We start from the raw sequence: 13,796 nt of genomic DNA, 5'->3' as shown, positions 1-13,796 counted from the left end.
TGCAGAAACTTCTTCTTCTTCTTCTTTTCTGTGTGGTGTCCACCACATTCGAGCAGGGCTATTAAATCCAAGGTTCTTAGATACACTAGGTTCTCCGACTTTCACAGTAAGTAGGCGAGGAGTGAGCGGGGCTCTCAATGAGTTTGTTTATTTTTTTGCTCAGCTTTTCTGGGGTTTGTTGGTAAACAAACTTCATGAGTTCCGTATAGTTGCATACAAGGGGGGTACATAGTAGGTGTACTGATCAGCCGAATTTCCGAATCAGCCATGCTGGTTTTTCAAATCGGCTACCATGGACACGTTGCGTTTGTTTACCAACAAAGCACTCAGTTTTCGTCCCGCTAGCCTCATGTTTAGTTCATGAACGTGGAAAACTCCCGAGTATTTAGATTCTGCGCTATTCTAAACATTTTTCGAAGCTGTTCTCCAGAACGCGGAGAGTGCAGACTCGGCTATCTATCATCTGAGAGTTGATGACTATGTTTACGTAAGTTTGCCCAGCTTTTATGTAACGCTTTCGAGAGGACGGCTCCGGTGTTCGGACTTGCTGTTCGACGAAGGCATCCGCAAGAGTATCAGTCTGATGGAGGGTTTATTGAAAGGGCTACAGGACAGCTGTCCGGAGGTACTAATCAGCAAATACCTATTTCTATTACTAAAAATCTGAACAATGATGCTCATTTCTATTTTCATCCAGATTCAAACCACATCCGATCCGACTACTGCAAGGCGGTTTCTCGATGCTGTACGAAAGTATCAGCATTATTTTCTGCGGCGGTTTCAATAGCGTTCCAGAATGTGGCTTGAACCGGCTGATGAAGGAATGCTTTGTCGAAGACGAGAGTACTGTCTGGCTGAACAACAAGGAACAGGCCGTTAAAGTGAACGATATCAATCCGTTGCCTGCCAAGGAGGAAGTAAAGCTCTGCGATACGCATGACACTTACCAAACTTCTTTCGGTACAGACTGGTCTTTTTGTCAAAATATTGAACAATGATGATGATTTGTTTTATAAATTAAACATTTTATTTAGTTTTTACAATGAATAAAACCTTATTTTCGGGAACATTTTGAATTAATCTGAATGTTTTTTATCATTCCAACACACAGGTAAAACCGAAAGAAAATTTTTTTAGAACATCCGGAATGATAGGTAGGCTCAACTCCAGTGGTGGTTCCAGGGGTGAGTCCTGCCACCGTAGAAATACACTGCGATATTTTTCTGATTCGCTCGAATATCCTCACAGACACTGTTTTTGTAGCCAGAAACATTACCGGCTTGTGCATTTGTCGAGGATGAGCTCGGGATTGAACAATCCGTCGAATGATCGATTGTCTAATAATTGCCGATGCCATCGATGGGTTCTGGTGTTCACGGGTTTGGTCCGATGGTAATCACGGGTAAAAAACCCTGTTTGAGGCAGGAAATTTTGAAACTGGGTCGTATGAAAAACACCATGCAGCTCGAGCATGATTAGCTGGTTTGGAATTTCGAGTTCGTTAGTTGCCGTCTATCAGTGGTTTTATATAGTTTATCCGAACAATTACCGGTGGCTGCTGGAAACTGGCTTGGGGTCATTGAAAATCAATTCTGATGAAATTGAATCGTCTTGCCTCACTAACAATTTTTTTCCCTATGTTTATAAACAAAAATAACGAGCACCACCAACCCCCGCGCTCTCCTAGCCTACTTACTGTTAAAGTCAGCAAACCTTCTATTTCAATAACCTTGGTTGCATAGCCTACATAGACAAAATGGCTGAATCGGGAATACGTTATTCGGGAACACCTCCTGAATATATACTCACCTTGATTAAATCTAATCTACACGCTAACTTTTGGCTACCCCTTAACGAATACTTTTGACCCGTTATTGGATAAGACTGGGAGAACTCCTTTTTTCGGATAAAACCCCTTTACCCTTTAAGGGGTACTCAGCATGATAACGCCTTAGCGGGTCAAAATTACCCCTTATTTGAAACGCTTGCGCTGGATAGAGATGTGAGCAGTGGCTTGTCGAATGGAAAAAAATATGCAATGAAATGTCTAATCAAAATAAAACTGAATTACTATTTTTGAAATCATCATGTATTGTTTGGAATAAGATTGTTCATTAATAATTTTAGGAAGTTTTTAAAAATCGATCCTCCGTTGCGATTTTTTTCCGGAATTCCCATCGTTTGCCTGAACGTATTCCTATCGGTAGCGGTATCGAGATGATGAAAACTGAAAGGAAATGGAACTTTTTGTAATATGAAATTGCTTAATAAATTTGAAGAAAAAAGCTTACGTTAGAATACGACAACATCGGCTGGGTTGAAGTGCCGATACGGAGCCGTCTGTGTGCTGCAAATTAGGTTTATTTCCTGTCCCAAGATCATCTGTAGCGGGAATCATTAAAATTAATATCTTAATGTTCATTAATAATGTCTACATTAAATAATAATTAAACACTTACCGATTCACGACCGCAAATGAAACGTTTTAAATATGACAAGACTCAAAACTACCCTTTTTGAAGGGAATCAAGCCTTCCGAAATAAGGGGTAATATTGATCCGTTAAAATGACCCTTTATTTGACAGATAGTGGAGGTTCTCAATAACGGGTCAATTTTACGCCTTTAAGGGGTAGCCAAAAGTTAGCGTGCACGCTAACTTTTGGCTACCCCTTAACGAATACTTTTGACCCGTTATTGGATAAGACTGGGAGAACTCCTTTTTTCGGATAAAACCCCTTTACCCTTTAAGGGGTACTCAGCATGATAACGCCTTAGCGGGTCAAAATTACCCCTTATTTGAAACGCTTGCGCTGGATAGAGATGTGAGCAGTGGCTTGTCGAATGGAAAAAAATATGCAATGAAATGTCTAATCAAAATAAAACTGAATTACTATTTTTGAAATCATCATGTATTGTTTGGAATAAGATTGTTCATTAATAATTTTAGGAAGTTTTTAAAAATCGATCCTCCGTTGCGATTTTTTTCCGGAATTCCCATCGTTTGCCTGAACGTATTCCTATCGGTAGCGGTATCGAGATGATGAAAACTGAAAGGAAATGGAACTTTTTGTAATATGAAATTGCTTAATAAATTTGAAGAAAAAAGCTTACGTTAGAATACGACAACATCGGCTGGGTTGAAGTGCCGATACGGAGCCGTCTGTGTGCTGCAAATTAGGTTTATTTCCTGTCCCAAGATCATCTGTAGCGGGAATCATTAAAATTAATATCTTAATGTTCATTAATAATGTCTACATTAAATAATAATTAAACACTTACCGATTCACGACCGCAAATGAAACGTTTTAAATATGACAAGACTCAAAACTACCCTTTTTGAAGGGAATCAAGCCTTCCGAAATAAGGGGTAATATTGATCCGTTAAAATGACCCTTTATTTGACAGATAGTGGAGGTTCTCAATAACGGGTCAATTTTACGCCTTTAAGGGGTAGCCAAAAGTTAGCGTGTGTGTAATAGCCCTGACATTCGAGTTCCCTGAGAACTCTTGGACCGGTTACAATGACCATATGTCCATCAAATTGTTTAACGTCGTTCGACGGTTATTCCAGGATTGTTGCAGTTATACATGGTTAAGTTAGATCCGTTTGTCTATTGTTTTTAAAAAGTTTACTACTTCTCTCAAAGTTTCTACATGTTTAGTTTTTAATAGCTCTGATATATTTCGATACTTACAGTCAAAACTATATTGTACTCTTGTGTTGTTATATTTTCCACATTTTAAAATAATGTGGTTGGCGTTTTCTATTTCATTGCATATGTCACAGTATGGGTCATCCTCAAGTTGCATTTTGTGTAACCAAAATTTACTGAAGTCGTGACCGCTCATCAAACGGTTGATTGTTCGAGTTTCGTGTCCATTTAATTTTAGTTTATAAAACCACGGTTTCTCACTCCATTCGTTCTGAATCTCATAGAATTTCTGGCCTTTATTAATTGCATACTCTGAATACCAAGTATTGGCAGACGAGAACTTGTTTGATTGGAAATATAGTATAGCATCTTTAGTTAATATTTGGTGTTCGATCTCCTCTGTCGACGTTGTGCCCATTTTGGCCAAGTGATCAGCGATGTCATTCCCTTTGATATCAATGTGACTTGGCATCCATTGAATTTCAATGTTATGTTCGAGACATTTATTAAGAATATCGTTAACAAGTTCGCTCTTATGGGTTTTGTTCTGGCTATCACTCAATACCATGCAACCTGACAGGGAATCAGTGAAAATCACTGCTCTAGTCGGCGTTGTCTCCGCTATTTTATTCGTCGCAATTTGTATCGCAATTAGTTCAGCTGTCATTATGCTCGTTTTGACTTTCAATTTCCTAGCAATACGTTGATTGCCTCTTTCTACGTAAATGCCAACACCGGCTACTCCGTTCACGATGGAGGCGTCTGTAAATATTTTTGAGTGATTTCGGTAGCGGCAATTGAGTAATCCCAACACTCTTTGTTTCATTTCCCTTGTGTTGCTGTTCTGTTTGCTGACACGCATTCCAATGTCTAGGTTAACAATTCACGCTCATTTTTTTTTAAACATTAATGACTTTTATTGAACCATTTTATGAGATTTCCGATAGAACTGCGATAATTGTTGTTTTTCAACCACAGTGTACGGTTTAATTTCAAGCATTTCGTAAGTTCTGAGGAAAAATGTTGAAAATGGTTAAATTTCAACCGTAATATATAAGAAAAACAGTTGCCATTTTTGGACGCGCAGATAACAATTGTTCGACTGCATGTTTTAGCGAATTTTCTAACTTCAGGGGAATAATCTGATTCAAAAGCTTGTAAGTATCTGCTAGACTGAATAAAATTGAAAATTACTTTCGAACATCCTCCAAATCCCTCGCGTCACAAACATTTTTTTCTCTCTCAAACAGGACAAAGACGGATCACAGGCTGTTTCACATTGATCCGGATCAGGAGCTTCCAGTAAAAATCTGTAGGAGCAGAATCGGGTGCCCCGCAATCACTCCAGACGAGGCATGCAGTGCATCATCCGGAAATGGTCTCATAAGAGGAAGGAGGAAAATTAAATTACAAAGATCGGATTCATAATTGTGCCACATCGATCAATATATTTTAAAATAAAGGTTCTATTGATGAAACTCCGATTTATTCTTGTTGTTCTTCATTCATCCGAATCATTTTTTCCTGAATTTATCTCATTTTCACTTTTTTTGCCATGCTTGAAAAATAACCATAATCTAAGTTCTTCCCGGAATCTCATTTTATGAGTTTTCACTGAAAACTCATAAAACGACTTAACCCACAAAACTGCCATTATGGTTATTTTTCAAGCATTAATGGTTCAATATGGCCGAGCGTGATTTTGAGTAAAAAGTGGTATAGAAGATCACAACCTCTTGATAACTTAAACTCGATCAGCTATATTTACTATTTACGGTAGTTCAGCTATTACGAAAACAATGAAGATTGATTTCATCGAACACTATTCAAAGGGTAAATTGCAATTATCCAGTAAAATAACGATCCGCCAACTGCAACGTTGATAAAGTCGCGAATGCCATAAAGACGGTAAAACGACTATAATCGAAACAAAAAAAAAAGTAAATCGCAATTGCAACTAACAGAATACAACTGTGATTACTTTTTTGAATGCTGATTAAATTAGAGGACTGAAACCGCTGTCAAATCGTTGGCGAACGCGCCGTACCAACATCCATCAGAGTCCAGAACGTCAGTGCGTGGTTCCCGAAAATAAACACTTTAGCCAAAAAAGGGCATTTAAATAGGGTAACATATTGATTGCCAAACGCATCTATTAGTGTCATACCGATGTTAAGGATCAATTGAACATGAAATCCTTAAAATTATGCATTTTGTCCCTATACACATTTTCTTCTGTATCTTACTAAACATAAACATTTCCGAGCCGTAAATTTTACGAACGTTAACTAATATGAAAAAAAATACCTCTGGTACAAATTTGCTATTAGAGCTTCCACAAAGTTTCGATTTAGATCTTATTAACTGAACTCGCGGGCATCGCGCAAAGTTATTCGAAATAAATAAATAAAATGCTCTGGGCACCGCGTGCTGTGGGCTGTGCCTGTGGCTGCGTACTGTTTAATGTCGGGAGGGTGAAGTCAACCCTTTCTCTATTAGAGGAAAATGGCGACTGTTGTAGGGTGCGTTCTTATGAAAAGTTTGGTTGTCGTTTCGCAGCGCGAGTTTTTTTTTTTTCAAGTAAATAATGAAGAATCTTTAAGTCGATTAACAGTGACGGTTGTTAGTGCCTGGTAAGGTACGAAAAATTCATATCGCAAATCTGTCGGGAATTTGGGTTAATCAGATGAGCACGCATCCAAGCCCCCTTAGAGGGGCAGAGCCCCATGCGTGATTGAACAACTCGAGACGATGCGTGTCGAAGACAGTGTAAAAGTTCAAACCAAAAGAAAAGATTGAAAATGCTTACAGGTAAGTCAACCGGAACTTATTTTTCAAATTAAAATTTATTTGGATTCGAAATAGTATCCCTTTGAGAAATGTTAAAGTATTGCTGGGTATGATGAAGTTGCGAGACCTCTCGTACTGCCCTCTTTGCAGGTGTTATTGTAGCTAGTCGGGTAATAGGCAATGGTAATCGTGTCCCAAAATTGTTCTGGGCTGATCTATCTCGATGTCTAAAAAGACAAATCTCACAGAAGCACCTACTATCCTTGACCTTGTACAACAGTTATATGCTAACTTTGGGGCTACCGTAATTTCGAATAATAAACTTAAACTTAAACTTAAAAGGACTTACGGACGTAATCAATAGAAAGAACCAACATTAATAAAAAAAAGCGAATTAAATAATCGCTTTTATCTGAATAGTCATGTTATTGTTTCATTTTTTTCATAGGAACTACGACAATTATTTGGTCTTCTTTAGAGTTAGATTAACTATCTTCATATTTTTCGAGAGTTAAAAAAATCTTATTCAAAGTTAATCTTTAGAACACTAGACAGTTTTTAGTTACACTTCAGAATAAATCTCTTACAGAGTTTGATTCTTTCAGTTAATTGTTGGATAACACTTAGTTAATGTCGTCCTGCGAAAGCAAATCAAATGCCCAAAATACTACACGTGCTTTTTAACTTCTGGCATAAAAATAAAAGGACTAGCTTTATCTAAAATATTCCTAATTCTCCAACAATTGATGAAATTTATAAACTTAGTAATATCGTGCTTTAAAGAACAATACCGTGGAATTAATTTTGAAATCGGCGGCTCGAATAACAAGGAAACTTTCTAAATAAGTAGTCTATATGATTAAATCTCTAGAATAATAAATATTTTTGTAAACTCCTCTTTGTTCTAAATTTGGAATATTCATTATACTTATATAGAAACTGTAATTTTTAAAAAGACGAGGTTTACTTCAATTCAGTAAGATTTTATTTCATCCTACACATAAAAGAAAATTATATTTAAATAGATCATGATCGTTGTCAACAAAAGACGATGGGCCTTATTCTGCGAGGCGAATGAAGTGACTCGGAGTCACATTAGTCGTAGTCACGTGACTCTAGTCGGGGTATTCTGAGAGGCGACTCACTCCAGGTGACTAGTTCATTGCTTTGGAGGCGAATGAACAACAGATGTTCATTTTGACGTTTCTTAGCAAATGAACAAGGTTCATCGGGTTCACCATGCGAAATATCAATCATGTAATGTATATTTAAAGAAGGTAGTGTGATATTCAATTTCCTGCATGACGTCACATTCATGAAGAATTTAAAAATTTATACTGATTTAATGCATTTTTCATGCAACTAAACCAAAGAAGGATTTAAATCAATACCGAATCTTTATGAACATGCTGATAATCCCTAAACGGAATTCAAATTGTGTTTTGTTCTAGTTCAGGTTGAAGTTTTGGATTTCTATGTTTGTACGGAATAACATTTCAGATTTAATATGAATTATGAATTCTTTGAAACGATATTCGAAATAGAATCAGAATTTTTTTTCTTTCCTAGGATTCTTCATTTTGAATCTTAATCTTAACAGCTTTTAAATTCAGATCGAAAACTTAATCTGAAATTTAATTTTATATTCACGATTGTCTGTCTTATGATAAGTCACTATAATTCCAACAAAAAACGATTGTCTTATCATTTTTTTTAATTACCCTATTTTTATAGGTTCATAATTCAGATTCAAAGATTTAAGAGTATATTTAAAACTAGGGTTTCAGATATAATTACTTATATTTCGAATTCTGGTTTCAAAGTTCAGATTTTTATTTAATGTTCAGTATCAAAAGTTTAAATCTGGTTAGCTAATATAGAAAAGTCAAAATCAAGATGCGTATTATAGAAACACGAACTCAAGGATAGAGGTAAACTTTCTGAAAAATGAAATCCATAACTTTATGTTTTGGTTTATGAAAACCATAACTTTATATTTAATTACGTAAACAACTTTCATGTTGCCATCCTGTATATTTTGGATGACGTCACTTCAAAGAAGCATTCAAAAAGTTACACTTGAAATACCATGTATATCATGTGAGTCAGAAATGCGAACTGAAAAAAAAATTAGCCGTATGTGATGATACTTGAGAAGAGAGCCTACACAACGATTGGTTTTTAAGGTAATGCAGGTTGAAGGGAAACATCGAAAACTTAGAAATGATAAAAAGACTCATATGCGCAGAAGGGCAATAAAGCAATCGAGTGGAAATATTTTCCGATTTATACAGGGTTATGAACTTATATTCAAAAGAAAGAGTTTTTTAGCTGAATGAAACTATAATTTCAAAGTAGTCAATTATTTCTTTGAATTCAGCCACAGTACCGTGGCTAAATTCAAAAGAAATCATCGATTACATTTAAATCAAGTTTATGAAGTTTTCTGAATTCCGTAATAACTGTTAAGGATAATTTTAATATATTTTTTTCCTTATTCTATTTATTGTGTGTTCTATTTATTTGTGTCTATTTTTATAGAAATTCTTTCCTTTATTCGGATTATGAATTTAGAATCTAAACAATAAATAGCTACTAAATTTTAGATTCAAATTCAGATTGAAATTTGATTTGAAAATCTAATCCCCCTTCTAATACAAATGCAATCGATGGAATATTACACCTAAAACAATTAGATCGACTTGAACATTAAAAGTTCATTTGAAGAAACTTTTGCCCAATGTCGTTACATGATAAGGTGATGCAAATCTAATTTGATTTTAAGAACAACTTTATAAACTTCAATTAAAATTTTAAACTTCAAAACGTTCCATTCGTCACGCGAAGTTATACTAGCTGTTTGCTAATAATATAGGCACTTTTAAACAACAAATAAGTGGCGTAGTTTTCTGTTTCGGTTCTACTAAATTTGTGCTTGAAAAAAATGCCTCACCTGTTCATGACACCTTATGGACTTTTGCCACAGCATTCATTCTTTGACAACTGCAGCATGAACGTCTCTTGAAATTCATTAGGCGAACAGTAATAAACCAAAACAACAGTCGGAACAAATTCAAAATCAGCATCGCTTCGAGTTTAAATAAAACAATTTAAATAAGTTTAGGTCCCAGCCATGAAAGAAAACAAGGAGATTCTGCAGCGGAAGAGTAAGCAAATAAAATCCCGATGCGATTCATACATCCGATGATTTTTCTCCAGCTTAATCTAGTTTTACGCGAAGGTAAGCTTTGTCAAAAGATCAAAATTATAGAAAATTACCAATTTTTTTTTCAGTTCTAGCATATTCAACGAATATTACCGCAGTGATGATTCACAGAACTGAGCAAAGATAGAAACAGAGATTCCACATTTCCTGCATTTCTGCTATCGGCTCCAGAACCTACACAAAATGGTCAAACTGAAGATGTTTCGACTTAGTGGAAAAATGTAACAGCAATCAGCAGACATTCTGGACGTTATTCTACTTTTTTTTATATAGTAATTTGAATGTAAAAAATGAAATTTAATGAATTGCCATCAAAATCTGAACGTAGTTATTCCATAACATTTAAAAAAAATAATGAAGATTTTATAAAATACTTTGAAATCCGTAGTATTAGACAAATTTTAAAACAGATTCAAATCTGAGACAAATATTAAATATGAATACAGTATTTTGACATTGTGATTGTAATCCTTGGATCGAAATAAAGTTTATAAAATTTTATCCGAAATAAAAAATTTCAGATTTTGATCAAATAAGAATTTGTAGCGTTTCTTTAACATTTTCACAATAAAATTAAATTATATTACAACCAGTTGTTCCATATTCCATTTTATTTTTCAAATCATATTCAAAATAGTCATAAAAAAGTCTTAGAATTGATTTCAAAATTATGATTTTTTTTACTGAATTCTCTGATACACATCAATTTTTTGTTATACATAAATTTCTTTGATTCTTGTTCTCAAACCTTGTGGCTGCCTTAATCTGGAATTAGACTCTACTAAAAAGCTTGAAAATCAATGCTCAAAATCCATTTTAAATAAACTCAAAACTTCTTCAGCAGACACGCCATTCCCTAAGAAGCTTTCAGAATAGAAAGCACGAATTCAAAATATTTTAAAAATTGCTAGTTATGTTTTTCTAAACGATTTATTTTAAAATTTAGTCCTTTTTCAAACTTATTTTGTGAAAACAAAAACCTCCATCGTTTTTTAATGGAATTAATATGCGTTCTCATCTGTTTCCTACCGAGTCACTTGCGAAATAGGTAACGACTCCAAAAGTCACTTGCCACCGACTTGAGTCACGCCATTCGCCTCTGAGAATACGGTGACAGTAAAAAAAGTTCATTCAAGTCACCTAAAGTTCATTCAAGTCACGGCATTCGCCTGCTAGAATACGGTGACTCTAAAAAACTAAGTCACTTCACGTCACTCGCCTCGCAGAATAAGGCCCGATATCGGTATCAAATTTTGAATACGGCGAATGCGCCATTACCTTTGTTTTGAGAAAAACGCATTTCAATTTTCAGAAAATAAAATCATTTTCCTATTTAGCTGCGTACAATCATTTTCCTAAAGAAGTCGCTAAAATGCTTTCAAATTGGTTTAATTTCAACACCCGATCGATAAATATAGCTTTTCCGTACTAATTACCACAAAAAATTAATAAATATAACTGTGGGCCCTTTTACCACAGACTGGTGCTCTCATTTTGTTCATTCGCCAAATTGGAGTGCCCTTTTGAATTGCAGAATGACTATTCGCCTTTTGGATCACTCATTAAAGAAGCAATATTCAAGCAAATTTCGGCTTGAAAGCGGGTCCAAATGATCACGTTAACACATTAGCACATTCAACGATCTTATAAATACTGATTTGTGCATCTCCTTGTCCTGGAAATTTTTTTTTCGAAAACTTCAATGCCCTTTTTCCATCTCGAGATAACTATTGGCCCTTTTGTTCGCGACGAAATTTCGAGGGGAAATGGGCGAATGAACTGTGGGATTACACACTCATAAAAAAGCTATTCGCCTTATTTAAAAAATTAAATTTAACTTCACTAAAATAAGAAAAATTGAAAGGAGATCATATTTTCGGATGTAAAATGAATAGTTTAACGCATTTATGTGATAATCTGGATTTGTTTACAGTTGGCGCATTCGCCGTATTCAAAATTCGATACCGATATAATATCGAAAACTACCACAACAAGGGATGTTCAATTGTTAAAATGATTCCTGAAACCAATATTTGGGTTTTTACGTTGGCTTTATTAGTCTAAATATATATTACAAAATCTTATTACATTTTGTAGGTTTTTTTTACAGTAATTGTGAACGTCTACTCTAGAGTAATTTTTCTTCTTCTTAAAAGGTTCCCAATTGTTCTGTATAAAATAAACACATTGAATGTTTGTTTTTTTTTTTGCTGGAATCGATGCTTGAGGAGGCCTTAAATGTATGGATATAAATCATAAAATCATTATGTTTTATTTTGTGTTTCATGACCTCTCGAAAAAATTCATGCTGTTAGCAAATCTAGAGTCGCGCTTCAACAGCATTTTTTCTTTTTCTTCAAGTTTCCTCCCTTCCGAAGGTTAACCACATCGTTGCTGTGATCCGTTTGGTTTTGCTTCTGAGATTGTTTCTTGTGCCGCAAGACCTGCTCTGTGATGGTCAGAAACATTTCCTCCACGTTGATGTTGTCTTTGGCCGAAGTTTCGAACAGCTGAATTTCCATTTGGTCCGCGAATCGCTTAGCATCCTCGGTGATGACCACCTTCCGGTTCGGGTCATCGTTCTTGTTGCCGACCAACACCTTGTTGACGACATCACAGTTCGATTCGATTTCCTGCAGCCATCGTTTCACATTGGCAAACGATTCCCCGTTGCTAACATCGTACACGACAATGACTCCGTGTGTGCCCCGATAATAGGTATTTGTGATGGTACGGAACCGTTCCTGGCCAGCGGTGTCCCAGATTTGCAGTTTGATTCGTTCCCCACCAATCACCACCGTTCGTATCTTGAAATCCACACCGATGGTTGTAATATAACTTCCCGAGAACGTATTGTCCGAGAATCGGATCAACAGAGACGACTTCCCGACACCACTATCTCCGATGATGAGCAATTTAAACAAATGGTCATATTCACGAGACATTTTTCTTTCCCTTCCAGCGAAACTCTCATACGCCCAGACGTAAAGTGCACTTTTTTGTTGTTTTGTCGTTAATTTGATCGGTTCTAAGATGACACGGATACGAGGAGCTGACGTTGTTTGAGTCTCAATTAATTACAAATGACTAATTAAAATACAAAAATTGTAATCAAACACACAAAAAGTTATAAAAAAAAACAACATCCTTTTCCAGATATTCCTAATTTGCTTAATCCGACTGAGGCACTCAAAAGTTTGACAGTTCCAGCCAGACGAATTCTGTCCCAGACACAAATCGCTGCCCGACATCGCTCTGATGTCGGACTGAAATGGCTGTTAGACTGGTTCAAACAATTTTGCCTGACGTCCGTCGTTGTGTTGGTGCATTTTTCGCCTGAAAGAAAAAGAACGAAAGTGAGCAGCTGAGTGCTGGTCAAATCTCGGACTCGGATAGGAATGGAGGACAAAGATGCAATGATTTCTACCCTTTCTATCCGACGTCAGAGTCGTCGGAGTCGTCCCAATAAAAACTGCAAAAGTGTGCGGCAAAAGGCGATGGAAGCGAAAAGTTATTCTTTCTCTCCTTAAGAAAAACCCGTAAGATCTGTCAAAAGTTGGGTGAAATTTTAGCTGCATCTCACTTGCACTAGTGGAAAACCATCACCCAAATTCGGCACCGCTTCCATCACCTAATGTCTGCGATGAGGAAAAAGATTCAGCGGAATAAAGTTGCCAGTAGAAATGAACAAATTACTTGACTTATTTTCGAGAAACATAAATTACTGGTGTAATGGATAAAGAGTAAAAATGTTTAAAAACACTTATCGAGTGAAATTCTGACAACTGACAAAATTTCAATGTGATGTCACGTGTACTGTGATGTAATTGGATAACGAGCCGTTGTACTGAATCAGAATTGCGGGTTCAAGTCTCGTCGGTGAGTCGTTATATCTTGTTCCAAAATTTCATGGTATTTACGACTTACGGTTTTCTTTCATTAATTCTCATGTTTCTCTAAAACATCTTCAAAAATTTGAATGTGACGTCGTTTTTCTCACGAGGGCACCATGACGGTAACCCTCAAATGAAAATGAAAAACCTTATTTTGTCAATAACTCAAAAATATGACACATTATTTCGATTCCCTCAATATGAGAAAATTTCCATGGTGAAAATCGGGGGAA

The 13,796-nt window shown here is 35.9% G+C and overlaps 1 protein-coding gene across 1 annotated transcript; it reads right to left on the bottom strand.

Moving 5' to 3' along the window:
• Positions 1–11,702: 11,702 nt before the first annotated feature.
• Positions 11,703–12,934, bottom strand: LOC129751141 (ras-related protein Rab-35). The gene has a single exon (XM_055746463.1). It carries the CDS (start codon positions 12,613–12,615, stop codon positions 12,004–12,006), a length of 612 nt encoding a protein of 203 aa, XP_055602438.1. The 5' UTR covers positions 12,616–12,934; the 3' UTR covers positions 11,703–12,003.
• Positions 12,935–13,796: the final 862 nt, after the last annotated feature.

Source organism: Uranotaenia lowii, chromosome 1 (genome assembly GCF_029784155.1).
Source record: "Uranotaenia lowii strain MFRU-FL chromosome 1, ASM2978415v1, whole genome shotgun sequence".
Lineage (NCBI taxonomy): Eukaryota > Metazoa > Arthropoda > Insecta > Diptera > Culicidae > Uranotaenia > Uranotaenia lowii.
Note: the sequence above shows the minus strand (reverse complement) of the source record. Positions and strands in the feature narration are given on the sequence as shown.

Bases quoted from the DNA above. Each gene is read 5' to 3' on its own strand.
- LOC129751141 (XM_055746463.1), bottom strand. From the start codon at position 12,615: ATGTCTCGTGAATATGACCATTTGTTTAAATTGCTCATCATCGGAGAT.